This window comes from Triturus cristatus, chromosome 1_2 (assembly GCF_964204655.1).
Source record: "Triturus cristatus chromosome 1_2, aTriCri1.1, whole genome shotgun sequence".
Taxonomy (NCBI): Eukaryota; Metazoa; Chordata; class Amphibia; order Caudata; family Salamandridae; genus Triturus; species Triturus cristatus.
In genome coordinates this window covers 831,201,816-831,228,215 of record NC_140580.1, presented here as the reverse complement: position 1 = coordinate 831,228,215, position 26,400 = coordinate 831,201,816, and the positions used below count along the sequence as shown (strand labels likewise).

General features: G+C 45.2%; 1 protein-coding gene across 2 annotated transcripts in view; it reads right to left on the bottom strand.

The window, feature by feature from the left end:
• USP48 (ubiquitin specific peptidase 48) overlaps positions 1-26,400 on the bottom strand; it is a 782,973-nt gene that overhangs the window by 179,949 nt on the left and 576,624 nt on the right. For both annotated transcript variants that reach the window (XM_085608904.1, XM_085608905.1), the window contains exons 19-20: positions 14,021-14,131; positions 1,626-1,756 (exon numbers count right to left, since the gene is read on the bottom strand). In XM_085608904.1, coding sequence (XP_085465030.1) covers positions 1,626-1,756; positions 14,021-14,131 — 242 coding nt within the window. The remainder of the gene's footprint in view (positions 1-1,625; positions 1,757-14,020; positions 14,132-26,400) is intronic.

Genomic DNA, 26,400 nt, shown 5'->3' with positions numbered 1-26,400 from the left:
GAGATAGTACGCTACATGATACGCACAAGGGGCACTTAGGGCCCCTTATGCTGCTTCGAAAGAAGCCAATGAAAAATCAAAGGCTTCCTGAAATAAGTTAGTATAGCAGAGATTTCTCTAAATGTTTGAAGATTAGGTGATCTGTTTGTCTTCTCAAAATGGACTGGCAACATCACATGACTTGTCCATTTGCATAGCAGGAGACCTGTCCCGAGATTTTGCTCCATGACAAATCACTTGTGCAAAATGAGAGGTCACTTTCTGCAGAAATTCTGGAAACTCGCTCCACAAGGCCTTACACATTGCAAAAAACTCCAAATTTAAACTGGACCACCACTGGAAGGCAGTGGTGCTTTGGAATGGGAATTAAGGCTAAATCTATGCACCTTATTTTTTGAAGTTTTGCAGTTGCTCATTTCCTTTTTGGGGTGGCTTATGTAGGTTAGTGCAGTAGTCTGTATGTATCAGGGAGTACTAAACAATACTACATCATCGATTAACAGAGTTGCATTATGGCCTTTGTATGGGGCTGAATCTTCTCCAATGTTTACAAGTAAATTTCTCTGTTCCTTTTCTTGGCCTGATGTGATTGACTGCTGTGGTGTTCCACAAACATTTGTTGCTGTTTGTTCATTTAGCTTTCTAAGACTTTGCTTGGAAGAAGATCAAAGACAGACTAAAAGTAGGTTAGTGCATTTTGATCTTGTGCAATAGCTTTATATAGTTTCTGCTATTTCTGGGCAGTGAAAATCCTTTCGAGAAGCATCTCAAGAGTGGTCTACTACCAAAAAGATATTATTTAAGAACACTTGTTATTGCTCCTTCATTTCCGGATTGCAATCTGGTAGACAGTCAGGCATCACAAAGTAATTCATTTTGCACAATGCGCCCCAGAAGTTACTCGCACAAAAACTAAAACGTGAATACTCTTAAATTTACGTAGGACAGATATCTAATGACTAATAGGAAATAATTCGTTTTAGCCATGGTAAGAAAAGATATTGCAAGAGGTTTGTTTTTTCTAGTATTTCAGGTTCTACCTAGATTGCGGAAATGGTTTATCTTTTTGTTTATTAAAAAAAGCCCTGTAACGACATGGAACTTAGTAATGCTCTTGCTTGCGGCCAGATGCTGTATGTCTTGATGTTAGGTCAGAACCAGGAGGTTACATCTTGGAACAATTTCAAGTATAGATCTGGGTCAGGTGGAAAATTTACAAAATATATGCAGATGTAATACTATTTCATAGCAATAAAGTGCTCATCAGGATGCAAATCTGAATGTGTAGAAAGTGTTCAATATTAGTGATTAACCAGTAGTTTTTATTACACTATTTTATTTAAGTTTAGTGTACCATGATTACTTTACCTTTTTCCATTGCTGCCATCGATTTGTAAAAGGAAATTTGCGTCAGTAATAGAACACAGCACCGTCTGCACATCTGGAGCATCTCTAAAATGCCATAATTCCCACTGCATTTACTGTGAAATCTTAATGCAAGGAAGTGCAACTTGGGCACTGTTGTGTGGTTGACAGAAGTTGGAATGTAAGAAGATATATAGCATTTTACTGGTTTAGAATCACAATATTAAGGAAAAGTTCAATAAAAAACAAACAGTACTTACTGGGCTCTGAAACATAAAATGTGTTCACCCCATTATCCTTTGTTTCGGTTACTCGAATGACTTTGATTGAATGATCCACAACAAAGAGTTTCTGTATCGTCTCCCACTCAGTGGGCCATATTAGAGCTATACTGTGCAAAGAAACAACATATGCTTCATGAAAATGAAAAAGCCAGATCTTCAACTAACAATGTTGCCTAATGGGGAACTCTTAGTTGAAAATGAATGGTACACAAATGCAATAAAATTGGGTTTAGCCATATAGTCAATGTTAGTAGCAGTGTCTACAGCTAATGAGTTAGTAAACACATTATTGATGGGCAAATGTGTTTTTTAGGTGCAATAGAGAAAAAGCGAGGCATTCGAAAAGTAGTATACAAGTTGCTTCATCACTTAGTCAAATATAAGTTATTTAATGTCTCCAGTGTTCATATTATCTTTCCACAGACTGCACATCATGAACCATCTTTCCAGACTGCAGAGAGCATATGAGAAGTTTAGCAAAACAGGCTGATCGAGAAGATAAATGGTCTCCCACTGAGACCACTGATCTTCTAAACTATGCAGCTGAGATCTCTTGTGAAACTTCGCTCTATGTACAAGAAGGATGCAAGAGGCCATCGGCCATAGAAGGGATAAAATCCAATGAGCAGTAGGAAAAGGAGTACGCTGAAGGTGGAAACATTTGAAAAAAAATGGTAGATACTATCTTTTCGTGGAATAATTTCTCCTCATTCTGTTTTAAACATCGCTGCTAGACAGTCAAGTGTTTGGACAGGCGTTGACTTGGATTTCTGGAGGTTGACATGAAGGCCCAAATGATCAAACAATGCGGCAAGGGTTCTTAAGTCCTGAAGTGCCTTATCTATCCTGTGAGTTTTTAATCAACCCATTGTCAAGAGGGGGAAATTCGGATTTTCAATTGCAGTCAAGAGCCTCAAAAAATTACACAGACTTTGAAGATGTCTGAGGTGCAGATATCGAACCGAAGAAAGGTTTCTGCACTGGCAGTGGGAACTGTGTAATGTGAACCTCTGGAATTTTCTGTGCTTTCTAGTCACTGGAATGTTGAAGAAATCATCCTGTAATTTCACAGTGCATATCTACCCTCCTTTCATAAGTGGATAATATATCTGGGGCAGAGCCAACACTGTGAACTGCTGTCTCTTGATCCATTTATAGGCTACTCTCAGGTTGAAAATCAATCTGAATTATTGCTTGGCCAATTTTGAGAGCCAAACAATATTTCAAATGGATGTCTTTGCATCCTTGAGAGGGAGTAACGAGTTGTAGCGCACAATTTTGCAGAAGTAATGTTACTTAAATCCGTTGTAACTACAGATGATGTTTTAGTGCAGGCGTTGGATGCACTGAAGAAGATGCTTTGCCGGGTTCTTTGGAGCCAGGACTACCTTGTGCCCAGCAGGGCTTTTATCTTCATTTCATGGACTTTGTTGTGTAGGATGCACACATGTCGTCCCCGGGCGAAGATCAGGCCAAGAGTGAGCCCGTCTACGCCCATCATCACCAGATAGAGACTGGGCTGGGCCACCACCCTTTCATTTGATATTTTCCATCTTAGTGGATTTACTGTTTCACACTATGGGCAGGAAGAAAACTGCAAGTAATTCTGTTTCTGCTTCTAAGGGGGCAATTAGACTATCCTAGAGCGTGCTGTGAGGGTAATTTCTAAAGAAATTGCTTTGACAGAGAGAAGGTTGTCGTTGGATTGGGGCTTGCCCTTCTTCTGCTTGCAACCATATACCAACTGTTGAACCCTGTGCTCCTGTAGTTGGGGACTCATTTGACTGTGCAAGAGCCTGCCCAACAGAGTCTGCTGTCTACAGTTAACTCAACCCCCTCACCTAATGAGCTGCCGGTTGAAGAAAAAAAAAGTGAAACTTTATTGAGATGTTCTGGGGGCAGAAAATAGGCTAAATCAAAACATGGCATGAAAGGTTTTGGGAGAGTCTGATTTCATGAATGATCTGTGTTGGGTTTGATTCAATTTTGAAAGCAACTCTCACGCCCCGTGCAGATTGGTTGAACAAATACATTTTGGTGGTTTCTCACATTTGCACTACCACTGGTGACTCTCCTATTGGTATCGAGGGCACTCCCTCAGTTCCCCCTGTGGCTGGAAGCAATGGCTCTATTTTGTCTCTTGGTGCCCAGCAGATGGATAATGGAAACTAACAGCCCTTCTTTCCTGTTGCCTCCTGAGCCCCAGCAGTTAAACCCACCCTAAGTTGCTTCAGCGACAGCTCCTGTTGCCCTGGGTATGTGGTTGGCTCCGGTAATTCTAACCAGCAGACTCAGTGTGACGATAATTTTCCTCTGACGCAGGATGTATTGAGCCTACCCCAGTCTGCTTGTCCGTATGTAGTAGTCCTGGACAATAATCCAAAATAAAAAAGTAGTGCAACAGGATACAAGTGAACAGTTGATATATAATGTGTCACACTGGCTATGTTAGCATATGGGATTCAGCACTGCACAAAGCAACTAAATAATAATGGCCAGAAGAGTAGACTGGGTTGGACCGTCCCATAAGGCTCTAAATGGGGAATGAATTGTTAATTTTAGAACTCCCTATGTAATGTGAAACTTTGCTAGGTAGCGTTTCTCATTTTCGGAGCACACACAAGTTTTCTCCCCTGCCATTAGGTTATTTTCATAAACCCTTTTATGTTGCATTTCCTTTATATAGTGGTTTATTTTTTTCTTCCTGGTTCAGGTTCAAGTTTGTCTCAACCAGTAAATAGTTCCAGTACCCTGCCCCTTTCATAGAGGTTTGCGGTACTTGATGAGTTATCAGTGTCTGACTGACTTATAAACCTGCCTGGGGACAAGTGACCCTTAAGTGAGAAAGGTGCAACTTGGAATGCTGCTGGGATTCTTGGTAAGCTGTTTGTCAGATTGGGTTTCTCTGCTATGGAAATACGAGTTTACAATCATACAAGAAACCTGGGCTACTACCACTATTCAGTGCAACGGGTTTTCCTGCTACTCCATCCCTGCAGTTCACACAATATCTAGGCATCCAAAAGGTGGCTTCTCTATATGGGTCAAGCTTGGGGTTAAAGTGCAATATGTCCCATTGGATTTTAGCTGATTCACGATTCAAGTGATACAAGAAATTAGTTCACCAAGGTTTTATTTTTTTATAGTTTGTTTTTATAACATTTGACATGTAATGTAATCCTTTTTAACCTTGTTGATAATCCTATGACCAGGTATAATATACTATTGTCCGAGTGCAATGTAAGTACATGAGATGATTTTAATGCTAAATGTAATACATGTATGTAGGGAATTGGGCTTTTGCTGCAGTTACACCCACCCCCCAACACACACTTTTGCCCCTATTTTAGCTACTAGATGCTAATTAGATGCTAATTTTTGACTCCGACGGTGCACTAAGGCTGGCTAACAAGACCTCAGTGGCAGTTATCCTTCCCTAAAACAAGGTAAAGTCTAATTGTGCTACAGTTGGCTAAAGACCTGTAAGTACCTAGTAAATGGTACTCCAGGTTCCTAGGGTAGGGGTACTAAAGAGGGTCCCTAAGGGCCGCAGCATATCTTATGCCACCATAAGAGACCCACATACAAACTACACCCAGACTGCCAGTGCAGGCTGCGTGACATGGTGCAAACCATAAGTGAAAACATGACATGACCACTCTTGTGTGTCATGCCAAAGCCACTGCATCTAATATGTGTAAGTCACCCCTAAAGCAGACCTTTGAGCCCTAAAGCAGGGCACATCATATTTTATGTGAGGACATATCTGCACGAGCAGATGTGCCCCTGTGATGTCTAGTTCTATTGCTAGATATTGCAAGTGAGAAGGGAAGTCATCTTAAGGTATGTACTGGGCACTGGTCAAAACGAGTTCCCCAGCTACATAATGGCTTCACTGAAACATATGGTGTTTGGTATCAACCTCTCAAATTAATAAACCCACACTGATGTCAGTGTCGGATTTACTAATACATGCAGACAGAGGGCACCTTAGAGGTACCCCCTAAGAATACCGGCCACTGCTCTGCTGACTGACTCATGCCAGTCTGCTGCCAGAGACGAGTTTCTGACCCACCCTCCTGAAAGCCTTTGGTCTCAGGAGGTCAAAAACAAAGCCTGCTCGTGTGTTCAACCTCCCTCCCACAGGATGACCTGCTGATTAGCATTCCAAGGCAGGGGAGCGTCAAATAAGCCATCACCTTTGCAATGCAAGTCTGGCTTCCCTCACAAGAGAGGAAGCTGACATCTTTTGTCCAGAGCCCTTTGGCATCTGGAGAGGTGGGAAAATTAGCTAGTTAGAGAGGCTCGTACCACCCCTAAGGTGGGTTACCTGAAGTAGACACGACTTTCACAGCTTTTCAGAGATGCCCATCTTGATGATGGCAAACCTAGGGATTATGGGACATAGAGGGTGTAGTGACCCCAGGGGTGAGTAGCCCATTGGCTACTACCCCTCACTCCCCTTAATGCCCCAACATTTAGTATTTAGGGGACTCACCCCCTAATACCAGATCTTCAGATTTCATTGGCCACGAAGGAGGAGTGGTAGAAGAAGAAGACAGCTGATACAAGAACAGAGGAGCACGACAGACTTGGCACCAACCCTGTCGCTATGCAGATCTAAAGACCCCGGAGGGCTGCTAGTGCTTTGCAAATTGCCAACAGAACTCTCCTGGAGTAGAGGAGTTACTGCCCTGAAGCCGCAGGCACCAAAGATGTAAGACCCGGCACAACAACCTGGCGCCTATGAAGACTACTGACACAGCTGCAACTCAGGAAGAGGTAGCAGTGCTCCTACAGGTCAGATTTGTCCTCTCTTCAAGTGTGAGGATGCCAGGACCAACCAGAGCCACAAAGTACTAATCTATGAAGTACTAGACCCCTTGCGGCAGCCACAGCTTTTTGGGCCCAGCCCGGACACTAATGTCGAAGAAGAAATCTACACGTTGAGGGACTTCAGGACAGTCATACCCACTCTGTGAGTGACCCAGCTGTCCTGCTTGCCCATCCTGCAGAAAACAAAGACAAAGAAGTGAGTCTGCGACTGCTGCCACCCGATGCCTCAAAGCACCTATGTGCCCGCGTTCCACAGCTCGAGTACAAGGGAGGTGACGGTGCCAACGGGGTTCCCAGACCCACAGGACTAGAGCCCACACTTTCCCCAGACTGGACTTCCAGTCGCCGCCTGCGGACTATCTGCAGGTCCCCTCTAACCACGAGGAACTCCAGCACCACTCCACCTGAGCCCCACAGCAAGAGGGGAAGTAAAACCAACTGTGTCCCTGTGTGCCCTTGTATCTCAAAGGTCGAGCACCCCTGCGGGTTTCCCCCAGACTGGTGCCCCAGTCCCTGCTTGCAGCCTATTTGTTACCGGACCGGTCTCCCATTGAAGTGAATGGGACTCCTGACGCCGCGACACACCTCTGCAGCAGGACGCCCCAGACACTCCTGAGATGACCTGTTGGACCACGCCCCATACTCGCCTTAAGTCCAGAAGAACAATCCCGAAAGTTGCTGACAAGTGTCCGAATGCAATACATGTTTTCCTCCATAAGATAACATTGCCGGTCCAGAAAATACAGTGTCCATTTCTGAAAAGAGTAAAAATTCATAACTCAAAAAGTACTTACCCAATTCCGACGCACTTGGTATTTAAATTTATATACAAGTATTTGTTATTTTTATAAATTAGTGTTGGATTTCTTTATTGAGTGTGTGTCTCCTTTACTGCCTTTGAGTGTGTAATACATACTTAGCACTACCTCTGTTATGCATAACTGCCCGCCCACACTACCAGAAAAAAGAGCATTTTTTGCTGTCATTTGTGCTTTGTAATTCTTCTGGGTTTACTTCTTTTTGGTATACCATATAAAAAGACAAGTGTTATGATGCTATCGTTTTGGAGAGTGATTCTGATTGCAGGGGTGTTGACTTAGGTCACTATGTTCTGGCCTGGGATCTTATTAAAATCCATGAGGCCAACCACATTAGTGAACCTAGGATTCCCACCTTCCATGGTAGAGGTTGTACTTCCATAACTGATTATATGTTTGTCACTTGGGGGGATATTCCAGAGACTGGGGGAATGTAAAACATTGGATGTTTGGAATGCAGATCATACCCCTATGGTAGCCACCTTCGCCTTAACTCTGGACAGTGTACATGTTTCAGAGGACACCGTTATTCAGCCTCTACCTCAAAATAATGGGCTAATGCTAGCCTGCCGTTTGTCCAATCCTACTGAATATTTGGAAAGGTTCATTAAAACTAACATGGATAATTTCTTGGCATGTCTACAAGATAAGGTGCATCTGGGACATTTAGGTCCCCAGTTTATGATACTATGTGACTATATCAGGAAACCCTTACTGAAGCCAGCACGCAGAGCAGCCCAGGCTGCACGTCACTGATTTGACAGGAACTTGAGCAGGGTTTTGTCCTCTGTACCAAAGAATCCCTTAGAGATTTCAAAGGCACGCGCTACATATAAAGACGCTCTGTCAAAATCCGTAGAGATAACTGGGATTGTTTAACTGCGGCCACCCCTCTTAAGAATTCTTATATGTTTTGAAAAGTGGTTAATGCCCTTAGAGTACAGCAGAATAATAATGTTACTTACCCAGTAAGCATCTGTTCTTGGCATGTAGAGCTGTAGATTAACATGCTTTGAATACTCCTGCCATCTAGTGTTGGGTCCGAATGTTTGCAAGTTTTTCTTCTTCGAAGAAGTCTTTCCTAGTCACGAGGTAAGGTGACTCCTCCTTTCGGTGATAGTGCGCATGGGCATCGACTCCATTGTTAGATTGTTTTCCCGCAGAGGGTGAGAATGGAGTAAGTGTAGTATAGAGATATCCATGTGTATTAATTTTTAATGAAGAACTGCAACTACTACAAGAACCCGGAGAGGCGGGTGGGCGCATGTGAATCTACAGCTCTACATGCCAAGAACAGCTGCTTACTGGGTAAGTAGCATTATACGTTCGATGCATGTGTGCTGTAGATACACATGCTTTGCATAGACTATAAAGCAGTATACCCCCAAAGCGGTGGCTAACCTGTAGATGTTGCAGTTATCTGAAATAGTGTTTTAAGTACTGCCTGGCCTACATTAGCCTGCTGACGTGCTAGCACATCTACACAATAATGTTTGGTAAATGTGTGTGATGTAGACCATGTAGCTGCCTTACATATGTAAGCTAAAGGAATGTTACCTAAAAAGGCCATAGAAGCCCCTATTTTGTGAGTGGAATGCGCTTTGGGGGTAGGATAAAGTTATTTTGGCTTTAGCGTAGTATGTTTGAATGCATTTAACAATCTACCTTGCAATACCAGATTTAGAAATGGGTTTGCCTTTGAGAGGTGGAGCAAATGCTACAAACAGTTGTTTTGTGAAAATCTTTTGTCCTAGCTATGTAGTATAATAAAGCTCTTTTTACTTCAAGTTTGTGAAGAGTGCATTCTGCTGCAGAATCAAGTTGAGGAAAAAACTCAGGTAACTCAACCGATTGGTTTATATGAAAAGCAGAAACCACTTTGGGGAGGAATTTAGGGATGGTGCGGAGAACTACCCTATCTTTGTGTAGCTGAAAGAAGGGTTCTTCCAATGTTAATGCCTGTAGCTCACCAGCTACCCTTAATGAGGTGATTGCGATTAAAGCAAATTTCAATGAGAGAAACTGCAAAGGGCATTTGTACAATGGTTCAAAAGGTGGTCCCATGAGCCTAAGGACAATGTTGAGATTCCATACTGGGGCAGGAGGAATACTTGGTGGTATTACTCTTTTTAAGCCTTCCATTAAAGCTTTGATTACTGGAACTCTAAATAGTGACAAACGTTGTCTGTTCTGTAAATATGCAGCTACCGCTGCTAGGTGCATTCGAAAAGATGCATAAGCTAGTCCAGTTTGATGTAAATGTAACAAGTAACCGATAATGTTCTGTATAGAAGCATCCAGAGGGTTGATGTTGTTGTTATTGCAGTTTATTACAAATCTTTTCCACTTTGCTGCGTAGCAAGCTCTAGTGGTAGGTTTCCTTACCTCTTTTAGAATATTCTTAATCTGGTGGTAGATTTAAGTAACCCAACTCTATGACTTCAGGAGCAAGATCGCCAAATTCAGTTCTTTGGGATTTGGATGTCCGATTTCTCCATGGTTCTGGGTGAGAAGGCTGGAAGTGAGGTACAGCCTTTGATGTGGAACTAGTGACAACTCCAACATTGTAGTGTACCATGGTTGACGAGCCCATGCAGTAGCTACTAGGATTAGTGTGAGAGATGTTTGTCTGAGCTTCCGAACCACAGATGGAATGAGTGGGAGAGGTGGAAAAGCGTAGGCAAATATTCCTGACCAGTTTATCCACAGGGCATTGCCCTTTGAGAGTGGGTGTGGGAACCTGGAGCCAAAGTTTGGTCATTTTGTGTTGTTGGCTGAGGCAAACAAGTCTATTTGTGGGAACCCATAGTTGAAAGAATGGAAAGAGAACCTGGGGATGTATTTCCCACTCGTGAACTTGGTGTCTCCTTCGGCTGAGAAGGTCGGCAATTTGATTGTTGACTCCTGGGAGGTGTTCTGCCAGAAGATTAAATCATGTGATGAATAGCCCATTTCCAAATGGTCTGAGCAAGTCGTGACAGTTGGAGGGAGTATGTTCCTCCCTGCTTCTGTACATAGTACATTGCTGTCATTTTGTCTGATCGGAAAGGGGCAGTTTTGTTTAGCGGGTGAGTTTGAAAAGCTTTGAGCACAAGAAAAATCGCTAGTTTATGTGTAGAGTTTTGTGCTTGTTGCTCCAGTCTTTGAATGGTGTAATTTTGGAGATGGCCCCCCCCACCCACATGTTAGAGATGCGAATGCTGTGAGCATGACCTGTGGAACAGGGTCGATGAAGAGCCGGCCTTTTGATACATTTTGTGGGTTTCATCACTGCAGAGAGCGATGTGTAGGGCCGTCTACCAGCACTAGATTGGTTAACTGACCCTGCGACTGATTACACTGGCGTGTTAAGCACTCTTGTAGGGGACGCATGTGAAGTCTTTCATGGGGTACAATTGCGATGCAAGACGCCATCATTCCTAGTAAATGCATGAACACTCTGGCTGGCAAGGCTTGGTTGTATTGGAATTGTAGTTTTGTAGACTGAATGTTATGAATTATGGCTACATTGGGAGATGCTAGAGCTTTGACTGTGTCTAGAGTGGCTACTAGGTATGATTGTGTCTGCAAAGGATGCAGGTGAGATTTCTGTGCATCGACTGTAAAACCCAGCTGATGAAGTAGGTTTATCATCATTAGAATATGTCGCAGACAGGTTTGTAAGTGCTGGCTTTGATAAGCCAGTCGTCTAGGTATGGGACGACGTGAACATGCTGTCTTCTGGGATGAGCTACTACCAGACATTTGGTATATACTCTGTGTGCTGTATCCACTCCAAAGGGAAGTACCTTGAATTGATAATGCTTGCCTGCTATCACAAATCTGAGCTATTTGTGATGAGCTGGGTGAATTGGAATGTGAAAATATGCTTCTTTTAAGTCTAGAGTAGACATACAATCTGCTTTGTGTAAAAGCTGAAGTATGTGATGAAGGGTCCCCATGTGAAAGTGTTCTGACAGTATAACTTGGTTTAACTGTCTGAGATCCAGAATAGATCTTAAGAAACCATCCTTTTTGGGAATGAGCAAATACAGAGAGTTAGCCCCTGATCCTTGGTATTGTATTGGAACCGGTTCTATAGCTCCCTTTAGTAAGAGAGATTGCACTTCTTGTTGGAGCAATTGCAAGTGTTGTGCAGACAGTTTGTGAGAGCGAGGTGGAAAGCTCCAGGCAATAACCATGTTGGATAATTCCAATCACCCATTTGTCTATTGTTATGGACTGCCAAATGGGGAGAAATTGTTGCAGTGTTGCCCCGACAGGTGTGGTATAGGCGGAGGGAGGGGGAGGCAGGGGGAGCGTGGGGAAGTCACTGCTTATTAGGGGAAGGGAAACTACGGCGTGTGCTGCCCTTTCCTCTACCTTTAGAGTTGTTCCCTCTTTTTCATTTTCCCAAAGCCTGATCAACGTCCGGTCCCAAAAAATGTTTTTTTGTCAAATGGTGTGTATAGAATGAATTGTTGGACCTCTGGCTTAAATCCAGAGATCCTTAATTAAGTATGCCTCCTAAGGAGAATGCTAGTGTGCAGTATCAGCAGCATCTAAAGTACACCTTATTGAAGAGTTAGAAATTAGCTTCCCTTCATTTACTAAGTCTTGGGCTCTGGTTTTGTGCTTATCTGGGAGATATTAAAGCAGCTGCTCCATCTCGTCCCAGTGAGCCCGGTCATACCTGGCTAAAATGCTTTGCGTATTTGCAATGCGCCAGTGATTGGCAGCTTGAGCCGCTATGCACTTGCCAGAAGCATCTATTAATTTGGACTCCTTATCAGGTGGAGGAGCGTCCCTGATGTTTGGAAATTAGCCCTTTTACGGGCATTAGACACAACTAGTGAACCTAATGGTAACTGACCCAGTATTTATCAAGGATCAGTTGGGGAAGCCTTATACTTTTTGTCAACTCCAGGAGTTAAGATGCGTGCACGCACAGGATCTTTAAAAACTTAATCGGCTTGTCTCATCATGCCCTCAAACATAGGAAGTGTTTGAGATGGCCGATATGTGGTTCCTGAAGTCTTCCACTAATGATTCTTTGTGTAATGCCACCCCATGATATTGTGCAGCCCTGGCAATGAGGTCTTGGTAGGATACATTGTCATCTGGGGACGACTGCTTGGCAGGGTAAAGGTCTGGGTCATTATCTGTTGGGGGGATCAATTTTATAATCCGTCCCTGGATCTGCTGGTAAATGTGTACCCTCATCATCAATATCATAATTATCATGGTGAGATTGTGGAGAATCCTGAGGGGGTGGAGGAACGGATGGCGGTGGTGGATGAAAAGGACTTGTAGCGACAGATTTCTTTTTTAAAGGAATCTTGTAATAAGTGTCCTCATCAGGAAGTTTGTGTTTGTGAGGTAGCTTAGTAGGGTTACGACCTGCCGATCGAAAAGTAGTTTTCGGTGACTGAAGCGATACGTGGAGAAGTAGGAAACGCGTCCAAAACAATACTGTGGGGTAGAGAGGATTGCGAGTCAAGGGGTACCAAAGAACAGTCTCGAACCAGAGCGCAGCAATACACGTCCAAACCCAATGGTGGAAAAAAACAATCTAACAATGGAGTCGATGACCATGCGCACTACCACCGAAAGGAGGAATCACCTTACCTCTTGACTAGAAAAGACTTCTTCAAAGAAAAACAACTTGCAAACATCCGGACCCAACACTAGATGGTAGGAGTATGCAAAGCATGTGAATCTACAGCACATATGCCTCGAACATAATATTACATATACACAGAGGGGTCTTTTGGGACAGCCACTGCTTCATAGGAGTGTATTTTTCATAGTGAATCAGCTCACAGAGAGCATACATATTTTGGGGCAAAAAGTCAACTCTCTCAAGCCTTTGGATTTTCTGTTACTGTCATTCATGCATGGATCTGCCAACAGGACAGCCATTCGGTGACTGAATGGCAATTTGCTTCTTTATAATTGAGTCCATGCAGGGAAAACACCTACAAGCATGCAGCCCATTGCAAGAGACAACATGGAAACTGTTTTGTGATGCCAGGAAATTAGGCTAGAGACAGCACCTCATTTTGCTGGTAACAGGAAAAACTATCCTAAACCTCAGAGAGGCAGCCAGACTGACCCTCTACAAAACTACCCTTATGCAAGAAATAAGTTACTTAAAGGACACTCCAGTTCTTGAGCATTGGCATCTTAGCCACTCACAAAAGAAATAAGATGTGAAAAGTAATCTTTTCTCCTTGTCTGTCATGATGAGAGGTTGAACTTCTGTTCTGGGCCACATAAAAGCAACCCTGAAACAACTCAGTGCACAGCGTAAAAGTAGAGATGGCTAGCATAAATCCAAGGAAGCAGAAGAGAAGGTGGAAATCATGTGAAACCTATCGAGTATGCCAAGATAAAGCAGGGATTTCTGTGAGGACCCCTCACACACAGCATGCAGTAGAAAACAGTCATGTTGCAACCTTTGTTTCACATGTGTTCATATTTCAGCTCTTAGTATATCTTTGACTGTTATTGCCAATGTATTTCTTCTTATGATGGTCACACTGTCGAGCTAAAAGAAGCAACTACCAGAGCCTTTAAATTGTCAGTGTCAGTGTGTGGCTGCCCCTTCATACAGAGGATTCCACCAGAGTACATGGTTCCGAGTCTGGATCACTACAGATTTTAAAAAACTTAACAAAAGACTTGAATAAGTTAGTTTTCAGCACATAAAAAAACATAATAAAAAAAATAACTCACAGTTTAGAATCTTCCTTGGTCAGGTTATCAAATGAAAACATCAGCCCGCCATGTGGACAAAGAAGTGCACTGTTTCCCAAAGACGACACAGGGCTGCATCGTGTGGGTCGCCTGGGTGTGTATGGCAGTGGGAGAAAAATATGAATATTTGTTATCATGTGAGAATTATTTCATGAAATACATGGAGACACAAAATGGTGTATTAAAAGTATCACAGTGAGAAAATATTCAAAGCTAATAATTGCAACAACAAACTGTGACATGTGCATCAAGGAGAAACAGTTAATGATTATTTAGTCTCAAATTACTTACTTCCTGCATGCCATCTGCAGCTCCATCTTAACCATGGATGGAAGACTGGCTTGCCCTTCAGAAAAGTGGGAAAGTAAAGCCAACTGTGACAACCAGATTCCAGGAGGACCAGGGCAGTCAGGATTTTTAGGCTCCAAATGCATCAATAAGAGATGTACCCATTGGTGTCCTGGGACCACAGTACTACATGGATCCCAAACTGGATATCCACTTACTTCTGTCAAACACTTTACTCACCGAGGGTAACAAGACAGAGCAGCCCAAGGCTTACTCAAGGAAGTATTGTGGGTGAAACACTCAGAATACAGTCTGAATAGTAATACAAGGTAATAGGATCAACGGTTACTCGTCATTTTATTTTATAAAAGAAAAGTACATTAATACACATAATGAACATGTACTACATATACAACTAAGATACACAGTGAAAGTCAGAAGTCTTTACGACCCTCTTTTCCAGAGTTCTGACCCCAAGCAGTATTCTAGTCCCTACAGGCTAAGCACTATACTGTTAGCATTGGCATATACAGACCATGTTGCACAGGGTACTCTACCAGTATGCATTGTAGTGATTTGGTTTCACCAAATGTTCCTGGTCCACGCACTGGTCCACCACCCAAAAGAGTAAAATTGGCCACCCTTCCTTGGAGAGGCTATCCCTCTGGTGGTGTAAGTGGTCTGCTTAGGGGTGTCTGGTGTCTATGTCCCAGTCCCAATACTCCGGCAGCCAGTGGACTAGCTGTAAGAGGGTAGTGGCTGATCAAGGTGCTGGTACACCCTGAACAGTCAGATCAGGGCAGCCAAGAGGCAAGCCTGAAGTCTATGCAAGTTTTGGGGCAGGGGCCAAGGGTTCAAATGGTTATGTTAATTTAATTTGATATAGCGCACAAATCACCCTAGGGCAGTAGTTCCCAAACTTTTTCGACCCGCGGCTCTCTTGACCCATTGGCCATTGCTCGTGGCTCCCCATTGTTACTTTTTTTGGAGGGTGGTGTCAATGTACACCTGGCCTCGGGAGTACTGGTATTTTTCTTCCTGAAAATAACTGGGATGTAGCTGATGAAGGTTTTATAATCATATACACAAGGGGTTTCGTATTACTAAGGCAGCGCCTCTAATAAAATATTCATAGTTACGCTTCTTTGTCCATGCCTTTTTTAAAGTACCCTCAAACTTTTCTAAATTGTTTTATCCCACTTACAGTAATAGATAGCACCCCTATGCATGTAGGCCCCTTTGCGAAAGTGTTTCAGCGCTTGAAGAATATTTGCATGCACTTCCATTTCTACCCATGCCATACGTGCCAACACACCTGTCTCAGCAGGGTAACTCCTGTTTTTTAGAACCACATACAGCCATATTTTTGCTGTCTCCTCCCTAAAATTGCCTCCAAATCAAAGCAAGTGAAATAAATTCCTCAGATTGTTTTTTTTAAATGTCCCCCTTTCTTGCTTTCAAATGTTGCCATTATGCCGTATATTGTGTTTCAAGTACAAATGTCAATACTTAATAATACTTAGTGTGTTTAATAGACAGGACAACTGTACTTTCCTGACCACTTGCATTTGGAAAAAAACTAAACTATTAACAAGTCTAACAAAATTAATCAGGAGCGTTGGAACCTGGGGATCCAGTGAAATATGGAGGTCATCTCCCTCGACATGCCATCAATTTTACAGATTTAGGCATTTCACTTACAAATCATCGACATCATGCGTTTAAGTCTAATTAGTTAAATTGAAGCCAACAGACCCTTCAACATTAAAATGCATTAAAGTGCATAATTAATATTAATTATAATTAATGCGCGGCACCCCTGGCTAGGTTTAATGGCTCCGCAGGGAGCCACAGAGCACAGTTTGGGAACCACTGCCCTAGGGCATCTCGGCACTGTCATAGAACAAGATCGAAAAACGGAGAGGGTGTTCATAATAGTTAAGCTTTGAGTTGTTTCCTGAAATTACAGTAGTTTGGACAGGAGCGAACGTGAAGAGGAAGCTTATTCCAGTACACAGGGGCATGATAGGAAAAAGCTTTTCCACCGCTGCGCATTAGACAAATACGGTGAACACACAGCAAGGCTTTAGCGCAGGATCTTAGATTACTGCAAGGTGCATATGCTTTTATTTTATTCTGAAGATAAAGAGGGCCTTTACCCTTTAAGGCGAAATATGTAAGGCAGCAAATCTTAAAATAGGAGCATTTGTTCAATGGCAACCAGTATAGTTCTTCCAGCAGAGGAGCAGATGAAGTGCCAGAAGCCTGGCAGCAGTATTTTGAACAACCTGAAGTTTAGAAACTAACGTTTCACTGACATCTGCCAGACAGGCAATGCCATAGTCTAGTCTGCTTAATACTATGCTACGGGCAGAGGTAGGGAGGTAGGGTAAAATTCTGCGCAATAGGCGTAGGTTGTAGTAGCACATGCCAGTGGTAGTCAAAATGTGCTCTCTCATCGTTAGGACTTGGTCCAGTTTCATCCCCAAGGTCTGTACTACTTGTTAGGCATGGCACTGTCACCCAGTTGATGAGGCCACCAGTTGTCTGTCCAGACAGAGGAGGCTTTGCCAAATAGCATGATCTCAGTTTTATCTGCATTCAACTGGAGATAGTTCTCATTCTTCCGGTATGAAATAGCTAACATGCTTGAGGCAAAACGCTTATTTGACGCCATCAGGTCATGGACGAGTGTAAACACCAGCTGGGTGTCATCCACCTATGAGATTATATCAAAGCCAAAATGCGCTGCAATCCCAGCCAAGGGAGCCACTTAGATATTAAACAAGATGGGGCTCAAACATGAGAAAGTGGCAGGGGCATTCTTTAACCCAAAGGGCATCACAGTAAACTGATAATGCCCATCAGGGGTGGAGAATGCTGTCTTTTCTTTTGCTCCTGGGGCCATGCCAATCTGCCAGTACCCTGCAGTTAAGTCAAAGGTACTGAGGAATTAGGCAGCCCCTAATTTATCTATCAGCTCCTCTGCTCTTGGGATAGGGTGAGCATCTGTCTTGGTGACAGAGTTGAGCCCTCTATAGTCCACACAGAACCTCATCTCTCTCTTTTCACCTTGTTGATGAGGTATGGGGACCAGAACCACTTGGCTGGCCCAGGGGCTCTCAGAGGGTTCAATGACCCCTAACTCCAGCATCTTGCTGACGTCAGCTTTGATGCTCTCCTTGACTTGGTCTGACTGTCGATAGATTTTGTTTTTGACAGGTGCACTGTCACCAGTGTCCACATCATGGGTACACCAGTTTGTCAGACCAGGGGTCAGGGAAAAGAGGCTAGCATACGGCTGCAAGACTTGCTTGCAGTCAGTCTGCTGTTGGGCAGAGAGGGTGTCTGAGAAGATCACATCATCTACTGATCCATCTTTTGGGCTGTAGGAGAGGAGGTCAGGGAGAGGTTCACTCTCTGCTTCCTGCTCCTCATCAGTCACCATCAGCATGGTGATGTCACCCCTGTCATTGTAGAGCTTGAGGCGGTTCACATGGATGACCCTCTTGGGTGTCCTGCTAGTGCCCAGGTCAACTAGATAGGTGACCTCACTCTTTCTTTCTAGGATAGTGTAAGGGCCACTCCATTTATCTTGGAGAGCCCTTGGTGCCACTGGCTCTAAAACTCACACCTGTTGCCCAGGTTGAAATTCAACCAGTGCAGCTTTTTGGTCATACCAGTGCTTCTGGAGCTCCTGGCTGGCCTCAAGGTTCTTGGATGCTTTTTCCATGTACTCAGCCATTCTGGACCTTAGGCCAAGCACATAGTCCACGATGTCTTGTTTGGGCTCTTGAAGAGGCCTCTCCCAGCCCTCTTTTACAAGACAAAGTGGTCCCCTTACAGGATGACCAAACAGAAGTTCAAAGGGTGAGAAACCTACTCCCTTCTGTGGTACCTCCCTGTAAGCGAAAAGCAGGCATGGTAACAGGACATCCCATCTCCTTTTGAGTTTTTCAGGGAGACCCATGATCATACCTTTCAATGTCTTGTTGAATCTCTCAACAAGGCCATTGGTTTCTGGGTGGTAGGGGTAGTAAACGTATACTGCACTCCACACTCCTTCCACATGTGTGTTAAGTAAGCAGACATGAAGTTGGAACCTCTGTCAGAAACCACCTCCTTAGGAAACCCCACTCTGGTGAAGACACCCAAGAGGGCCTTGGCTACTGCAGGAGCTGTAGTAGTCCTAAGTGGAATTGCTTCAGGGTACCTAGTGGCATGATCCACTACCACTAGAATAAATGTGTTCCCTGAGGCTGTGTGAGGTTCAAGTGGACCCACAATGTCCACTCCTACCCTTCAAAAGGGGACCCCCACCACTGGTAGTGGGATGAGGGGGGCCTTTGGGTGGCCACCTGTCTTGCCACTGGCTTGACAGGTAACACATGAGATGACAAACTCCTTCACCTTTTGGTGCATCTGGGGCCAGTAAAAGTGACTCACTAGCCTTTCCCAAGTTTTGGATTGCCCCAGATGTCCAGCTAGGGGGATGTCATTAGCCAAAGTTAGGAGGAACTCCCTGTACTTCTGTGGCACCACCACCCTCCCGGTGGCTCCAGGAGTGGGGTTTCTTGCCTCAGCATACAGTAATCCCTCTTCCCAATAAGCTCTGTGGGTACCATTGACACCCCCTTGCTTCTGAAACAGCTTGCTGCCTCAGGCTTTCAAGAGTGGGACAGTCTCGCTGACCCTGGCACAGCTCTTCCCTAGAGGGTCCCCCTGGGCCCAAGAGTTCAACCTGGTAAGGGTCAAGCTCCATGGACTCAGTTCCCTCAGGGGTATCCAAATCCTCTCCCTGGGGCGAGGGGTCCTGAATGTTTTGCTGTGTAGAAGCTGGTTCCCCAGTCTTCTTTCCTTTTCTCTTGGTTGGCTGGGCCATTATTTCAGGCTCCAGACCTACTTTTTCACCCTTCCTCTTGGTCTGTGCTCTGGTTTGCACACACACCAATTCAGGGATGCCCAGCATGGCTGCATGGGCCTTTAGCTCAACCTCAGCCAAGGCTGAGGTTTCCAGACCATTACCAAGCAGACAGGCAGCTGGCAACTTTGGAGAGACCACTACCTGTTTCATGCCAGTAACCCCCCCCCAGCCTAATGTTACCATGGCCATGGGATGACTAGTGGTGACATTGTCAGCGTTGGTGACAGGGTAAGACTTCCCAATCAAGTATTGCTCAGGGGAAACCAGTGTGTCTTTCACCATAGTGACACTGGCATCTGTATCCCTCAGAGCTTCTACCCTAGTTCCATTCACCCAGGGGTACTGTAAGTATTTCTTTAAGTTGGGGGGGCCACACAGCTACAGTGGCAAACTCCACTTCTCCTAAGGAGACTAGACTTGCTTCAGTGTGTTCCCAGATTTGCTCAGGGTACACCTCTGATCCCATTTGTATACTTGCTGCCCCAGGAGTAGCTGTACTGGGTGCCTTAGGGGCTTTGTTGTGGGGGCAAGCTACAGTTAGGTGATTTTTAAACAATATTTAGCTATTTTAAAAGTTGACCAAATATTTCAAAGAAAACAGTCAATGATTCTCTATGGAAGAAAATTCAAGTTGCAGAAACAGTATGTTCTCGTTACTTTTGTAATCCAGTACTGGGTGCCTAGACTCAGTACTGGGACCTTTATCCAAAACAGGTAAGTAATTACGTTTTCAGATACTATACGATTTTTGAAGAATATTTAAAGATTGCAGAAATTGACACTTAGAAGAAATTTCACAGAAAAACAGTCAATGATTTCCTATGGAAGAAAATTGGGTTACGGGTAAGTACAGTTGTAAGTATTTTTCAGAGTCCGTGCTGGGCACCAAGAGCCAGCACTGGGAGCTCACCTAAGAGCAGGTGAGTAATTTTGTTTTTGTTACTCGGCTGATTTTTGGTGAATATTTTAAGATTTGAAAAGTCCACACTTAGAAGAAATTTCAGGAAAAAGCCAGTCAATGTTACCCTATGAGGAAAATCGAGTTATCGGTTTAAGGGTAAGTACTCGACTGGCAGAGTTGAGGTTCTGGGCATAGACTCAGGGGTCCCCCAGGGTCAGGTAGGTACAGTTGGTTCACCCTCAGCGACTCTAGGGAGGCCGGGTGCAGAGAGAGAGTTAGGCCCAATGTTATCCTATGAGGGATAGGGGGGCCTTGGTTGGTGGCTGCTGACTGGCAAGCCACGCGGCTGTGGGACCTGGGCTCCTGGTCACTTACTCAGGGCAAGTGGGGAAGTAGGTAGGTGTAGAGTTTTCACTGCCAGGGCCACTCGGGCGGCTGGGTGCAGGGTGCTTTTGAGCCTTCGGGTGCTCAATTGATTTCAATGGGAAATCTCCGGTTTAGAAAAAGACTGCAAGCTCGGGGACGAGGATTCTTCAGGTGCCACCACCACTTCGAGAGGTAAGTTGGGTAGTTGGAGGATAGGTAGGTACCCCGGGATTGGGCAAAGGGGGCCGCGGGGCGCCACGTGCAGGGGTGCCTTTTGGTGACGGGAAATCTTACCCTCTGTTGATCGCGGTACGGGGGGCACCTTGTGCTGAGGCTGCAGGCTTCTTCAGGAGTGTCGAGGGAGGTCCTTGGGTGCCGGACTCGGGGTCACAGTCGCCGTGGGGTCGTCCTCGTGGTCTTTGTTCACTCCAAACTGGCCAGGCTTGGCTGGTGCAGAGTGTGCTGGGTTCGCGGTTCCGGGCTGCTGCCAGGGATTAGAGGTAGGTTTTGAGTAGAGCCTCTACTCATGGGAGTCCCAGGGGCTTAGAGCCAAAAGGTAGCCAGGTCCTCCGGGGTTTGTGAGGTTGCTGGCCACAAGAGATGCCGGGTTGGAGCAGGAGCAGGTTCGAGGGTCGACAGGCCGGTAGGGCTGGGGCCAAAGCAGTTGGTGTCTTCCTCGTTTTAGCAGCTGCAGGGCAGGTCTTCTTTCTTCTTGCTCTTTTTTGTAGTTTGGAATCTGGAATCTGGGGAAGGGAGGTTCAGGGTGCCCCTAAATACTAGATTTAGGGGCGTTACAGGTAGGTGAAGGGCAGGGACCAATGGGTCCCTGTCCAGGGGTGGGTATACCCCCTATCCTGCCTCTCTCCTGTGGGAGGGGGGCAGTAGCCTAGTCCTGATAGGGTAGGGCTCCCCATCTTCAAGATGGCGAGAGCCCGGAGATGTGCTTCACCTCGCCTACCCCACCTGAGGGGTGGGGTTGGCAGGCTGGCACATCCCCTGTCCTTATTTGGGGTTTCCGGCCAAAGCTTCCCGCCAGAGTGGGGGGGTTGCAGTGGCCTGGGGAAGCTCACAGAGGCGGCATGCCTTTGAAGCTTCCCCCTGCCCATCCTGGGGGAGGAGATTTAGCACCTCGCCCATGATGTGCATTGTTGCAGGCCCAGGAGAGCAGGGGCTCTCCTACCCAGGGGTCCAGCAACATGTCTGCTGGGTGGCAGCCTCAGAGCAGACGTGGATTGTAGGCTAGGTTTAAGGGGGCACCTCTAAGATGCCCTCTGGGGTGCTTGGTACTTTTAATCCCACACTGGCATCAGTGTGGGTTTAATGTGCTGAGAAGTTTGATACCAAACTTCTCAGTCTTTAGTGTTGCCATTATGGTGCTGCGGAGCTCGTGTTTGACGAGCTCTCAGCACCATGTACTCTTAAATGGCAGCACTGCACTTACGGTGCTCAGGAATGGACCTGGGCACTGTAGGGGCACAGGGCTCCTGCTCCTGTGCCCACAACATAGGCATAAGGCACCCAGCTAGAGGGGTGGCTGATGTATGCCAGGGCAGTGTAGGTGATGGGCATGGCACACAGGGATGTGTGTCATGTCGACTTTGTTTTTGTCTTGCACCCAAACACTCAGCCTGCAAAGGCAGTGTGTGTGTGTAAAGGTACAGGGCCTCTAAGGGTGGCAGAAGGAATGCTGCAGCCCTTAGAGGCCTTCCCTGGTCACAAGGCCCTGGGTACCTAGGGTACCATTTACCAGGGGCTGACATGTGGCCAGGGTTTGCCAATTTGGGTTTGGTTTGTTTTAGGGAAGGAACATAGGCCCTGGGCACCTGATTGGCAGGAGTCCAGGGCACACTCAGTCAAAGTACATTCAGCAATCCAGTAAAAAGTGGGGGCATACCATGCAAGAAAGATGGCACTTTCTCACAGGTATCTCACATGCGAGGTATCCACTGTAAATGAGCAGCTAAACCTCCAAAACATTTATTACAGGTGCAAAGAGGTTTTAAACAAGCAGTTTACATGGAGAAAAAATGACAACATTCCTCAAGAAAATTGTAATGCAGTAAAGAGTGAGGGCAGACAAAAAGGGACTGATCAATAAAACGACAAGGCAATGGACTTGGAGCAAGCTCAAAAACAATCATAGAGTAGATGTTAACTATAGGGGGTAACCCTGACTGGCGGATCCCCCCCCAACCACCAAACCTGGGTTCTGTGCACTTAACTAGGAGTCTCATGTACTACAAAAAAAAAAGAAGAATGCAGGCACATAAATCTACATTCACATCATTAATATTATTGTGGTTCCGTCAATCACTACCTACTCCTAAAAAATGTTCTTTTGTTTTTCTTCTTCAGTCACAAAAGGGTAGGGAACCCATGGAGACACCTTCATGGGTTACCACCTCCTTTGAGGTGGTGGTAAAATACTGAAGTTTTGCGACCGGATTTCGGTCACAAATCATTAATACGTACCATCAGGAATCAGTATTTGGAAGGGATGCCCTTAACATACCCCTTCCAAATACCAATTAATAAGGCTTTCCTAAACTCATTTAACGAATCGGAAAAACGTTTAGCTAAGGAGTTAAGTATATCCACGGAATTATAAGGCATTTAAAACAGAAAGAGCTTTATTTTGCTCTCAGTTATCTAGTCAGGGTTCAAGCTTGAATATCTGAGTTTTAACAGAGTGAAATCTTTTTTTCAAAGTTTACATAAAAATACATACTATGCTTTAATTCGGTTTTAAACGGCCAACTTTAAATTACACTGACAGCATAATGGACTCAAGATCGTGCTGATATAGAATTTCAGGAAGGTCTTCTACAGAAGAGGAATGGAGTAGAAGAGCACACTTAAAAGCCTAACCAGATGATCAGAAGTGCATTTCCCCTTGGGGTCTCCTTCGAAGCAAATGCATGCAAAGTCTAAGCGTTTTGCATTCTTACTGCTGGACATAGTGGGGGATTGAGACATTTTGATGCAGCATTTCATAGTAAAAAACACAACCTCAATGTCACACCATAGCCATTATCTTAAAAAACAAACATTAGTATTTATTGAATGGCATAGAGGATAGCAGGCAGTGGTCACTTGGGCAACTGCTGAGGCCCCCAATCCTGACAGTATTTTATGTCTGAAGCAGCTGTACCTCTTGAAATAGCCAATAGAGACATGGAGAGCTGCATGACCTTGGGATGGAATGTATGTGGGAGCCCTTATCTATGCACCTGGCGATTCTGTACAACAGAGAACCCCAACCTCACTTCAGCCTTTTCTCTTCATTGTGGAAAATGCTTGGTGATGTTCTCTCCCACCGGCTACTCATGATTAGGGAATGGTGTGAATCACTGCTTTTGAGAGGGAGTGGATTTCACTGCAGTTGTCAATAAATGGACACCTTTCTCTTCATTCCTTCTAGGACAAATAATTTTACTCTGGATTATTTCGCTGGAGAACATGCTGAAAGGGACATTATCTAGAACATTCACTGGATGTGTTTGCACATCTCTTTTCATACTATTGACATCAATGGTATGGGATTTATACCAGTGGTGTTAGACCGATAGAGGTAAGGGAAGCTACAGAGAGACTAATCATTTGTAATGGGCCTTCATCTTCAGGGCCGAAGAACAAGTTATTTACCTTTGAAACGCCTTATCTGGCAGAGACTCTAACTAGACACAGATTCCTTAAGTTAGAATACTCCCCAGGTGTCAGACAGGATCAGGAAGTTTTCGAACAGTATGGGGTACTGTTCGGCTACGTGGCGTCAGCGCCTGAAATGATGTGCGCGGTGCCTATATAGACGCCACCCTGGATCGATGACATTAGTTCCTTTTGAGACTTTACATGCCAGGAGCACGAAGCCATTAAGGAATCTGCAGCTAGATAGAGTCTCTACCATATAAGGCATTACCAAAGGTAAGTAACCTGTTCACCTGATCGAGACTTCTAGCCGCGGATTCCTCGCCTTAGAATAGATACCCAAGTAATGCTTCCTTGAAAGTGTGTTTGTGAAGCCGCTTTAAAGGAGTAAGTCCAGCAGGACCGAATGGGTGAAGTGCCCATCATGAAGGACATCACTGTCCAGGCAGTACTGCTTGGTAAATATGTACAGAGATGCTCCCATTTCAGCCTGACAGATGTCCAGGATAGGGACTCCGGGGGCTAATGCAGTGGTTGCAGCCTTGGCTATGGTAGAACGAGCACGCAAGCCCTCTGCTACACTCTTGGCCAGTGTGTAGCAGATCTTTATGCGGAGTTCTATCCATCTTGAGATGGTCTGTTTCTGCTCAGCCTTCCCATTCTTGGCTCCTAAATTCCCTACGAAGAGTTGATCATCCACCCAGAACTCTTTAATGATGATCAAGGTAGAATGACAATGCTCTTTTTGGGTCCAGACAGTGGAGGCTCTCCTCTTCTTTTGAAGGGTGAGGTGGAGCAAAGAAGGTAAGCAGTGTGATGTTCTGGCCTACATGGAAAGTGGTTATAACCTTCGGGAAGAAGAAGGACCGTGTCTGTAGTACCTGCTTGTCTGGATAGAAAGTGGGGTTCAGAGAGTGCCTGCAGTTCACTGACCCTCCTGGCCGATGTAGTGGCCCCTTGAAAAGCAGTCTTGATGGTTAAAAACTGGAGAGGGCAGTTGTGCAGTGACCCAAAGGGCACACACAATAAAAAGGTCAGGGCAAGGTTCAAGTCCCACTGGGGCATATTAAATGGCCTCGGAGGAAATGCATTTTGCAAACCTTTGAGGAACCTAGCCATTAAAGGGGACTTGAACAAAGAAGGTTGATCCAACAAAACTGCTGAAATGGCCGATAAGTAACATTTAAGTGTGCCCACAGTAGAGCCTTGCTGAGCCAAGGACAGAACAAACAAAAGTACTTCAGAAAGGGTGCAGAAAGAGGATTGATGTTCCTAGATGCACACCATGTCACAAATGTACCCCAGCAGCAGGTATATACAGACTTGATCGAAGGATATCTTTGTGAAAGAATAACATCACAGACTTTGGGAGGAAGGTGGAAAGCAGTCAACTGTCCTTCCTCCTCCATCAATGTAGGTGAATGGTGAGCATGTTTGGGTGCAGGACCCTCCCCTGTTGCTGCAACAGAAAATCCTCTCGTAGGGGAAGCATGATGGTGGTACCAATGTTCATGCTCAACAGCTCGGGATACCAGGCTCTCTGTGCCCAATCGGGAGCCACATGAATGACTTGGGTCTGGTTTTTCCTGATCTTCTTGAGAACGCTAGACAGGTGCGGTATTGGTGGAAAGGCTAACAGAGCGCAGGATCGCCACTCAAAACGAGCACCAGCGTGCAAAAGTGTGGTCATTGCTCGTTCTCAGCGGTGGCGAACAGATTTAGCCAAGGTTCCCCCAGACTCTTGAAAGAGACCTTGCACCAACTCTGGAGGGAGATGCCATTCATGATCCCCTAGGCATCGTCGGTTGAGTTCGTCCACCCAGGCATTCAGAGAGCCGCCAGCTGTTGAACCACCCGGGAAATGCCCTGACTTTCCAGCCACATCCAGAGACACAGAACCTCTTGACAAAGGGTTCATGACCGTACCCCGCCCTGTTTGTTGCAGTACCACATGGCGGTGGTATTGTCTATTAAAACCCACACCCGTCTTCCCTTGATCGAAGGAAGAAGGGCTTTCAATGCCAAGCAGATCGCCTGAAGCTCCAACAGGAGGATGTGAAGCACAGACTCTGCCAGGGACGAGAGTCCTCTGATCTCCACCTCTCCCAGATGGCCTCCTCATCCCAGGAGTGACGCAGTTGTCACTACAATCAGTTCTGGTTGGGGAAGGGAGAGGAGTATGCCACTGACAGATCGTCAGCCACCACTGGAGATCTTTTGCAGTTCCCTCCG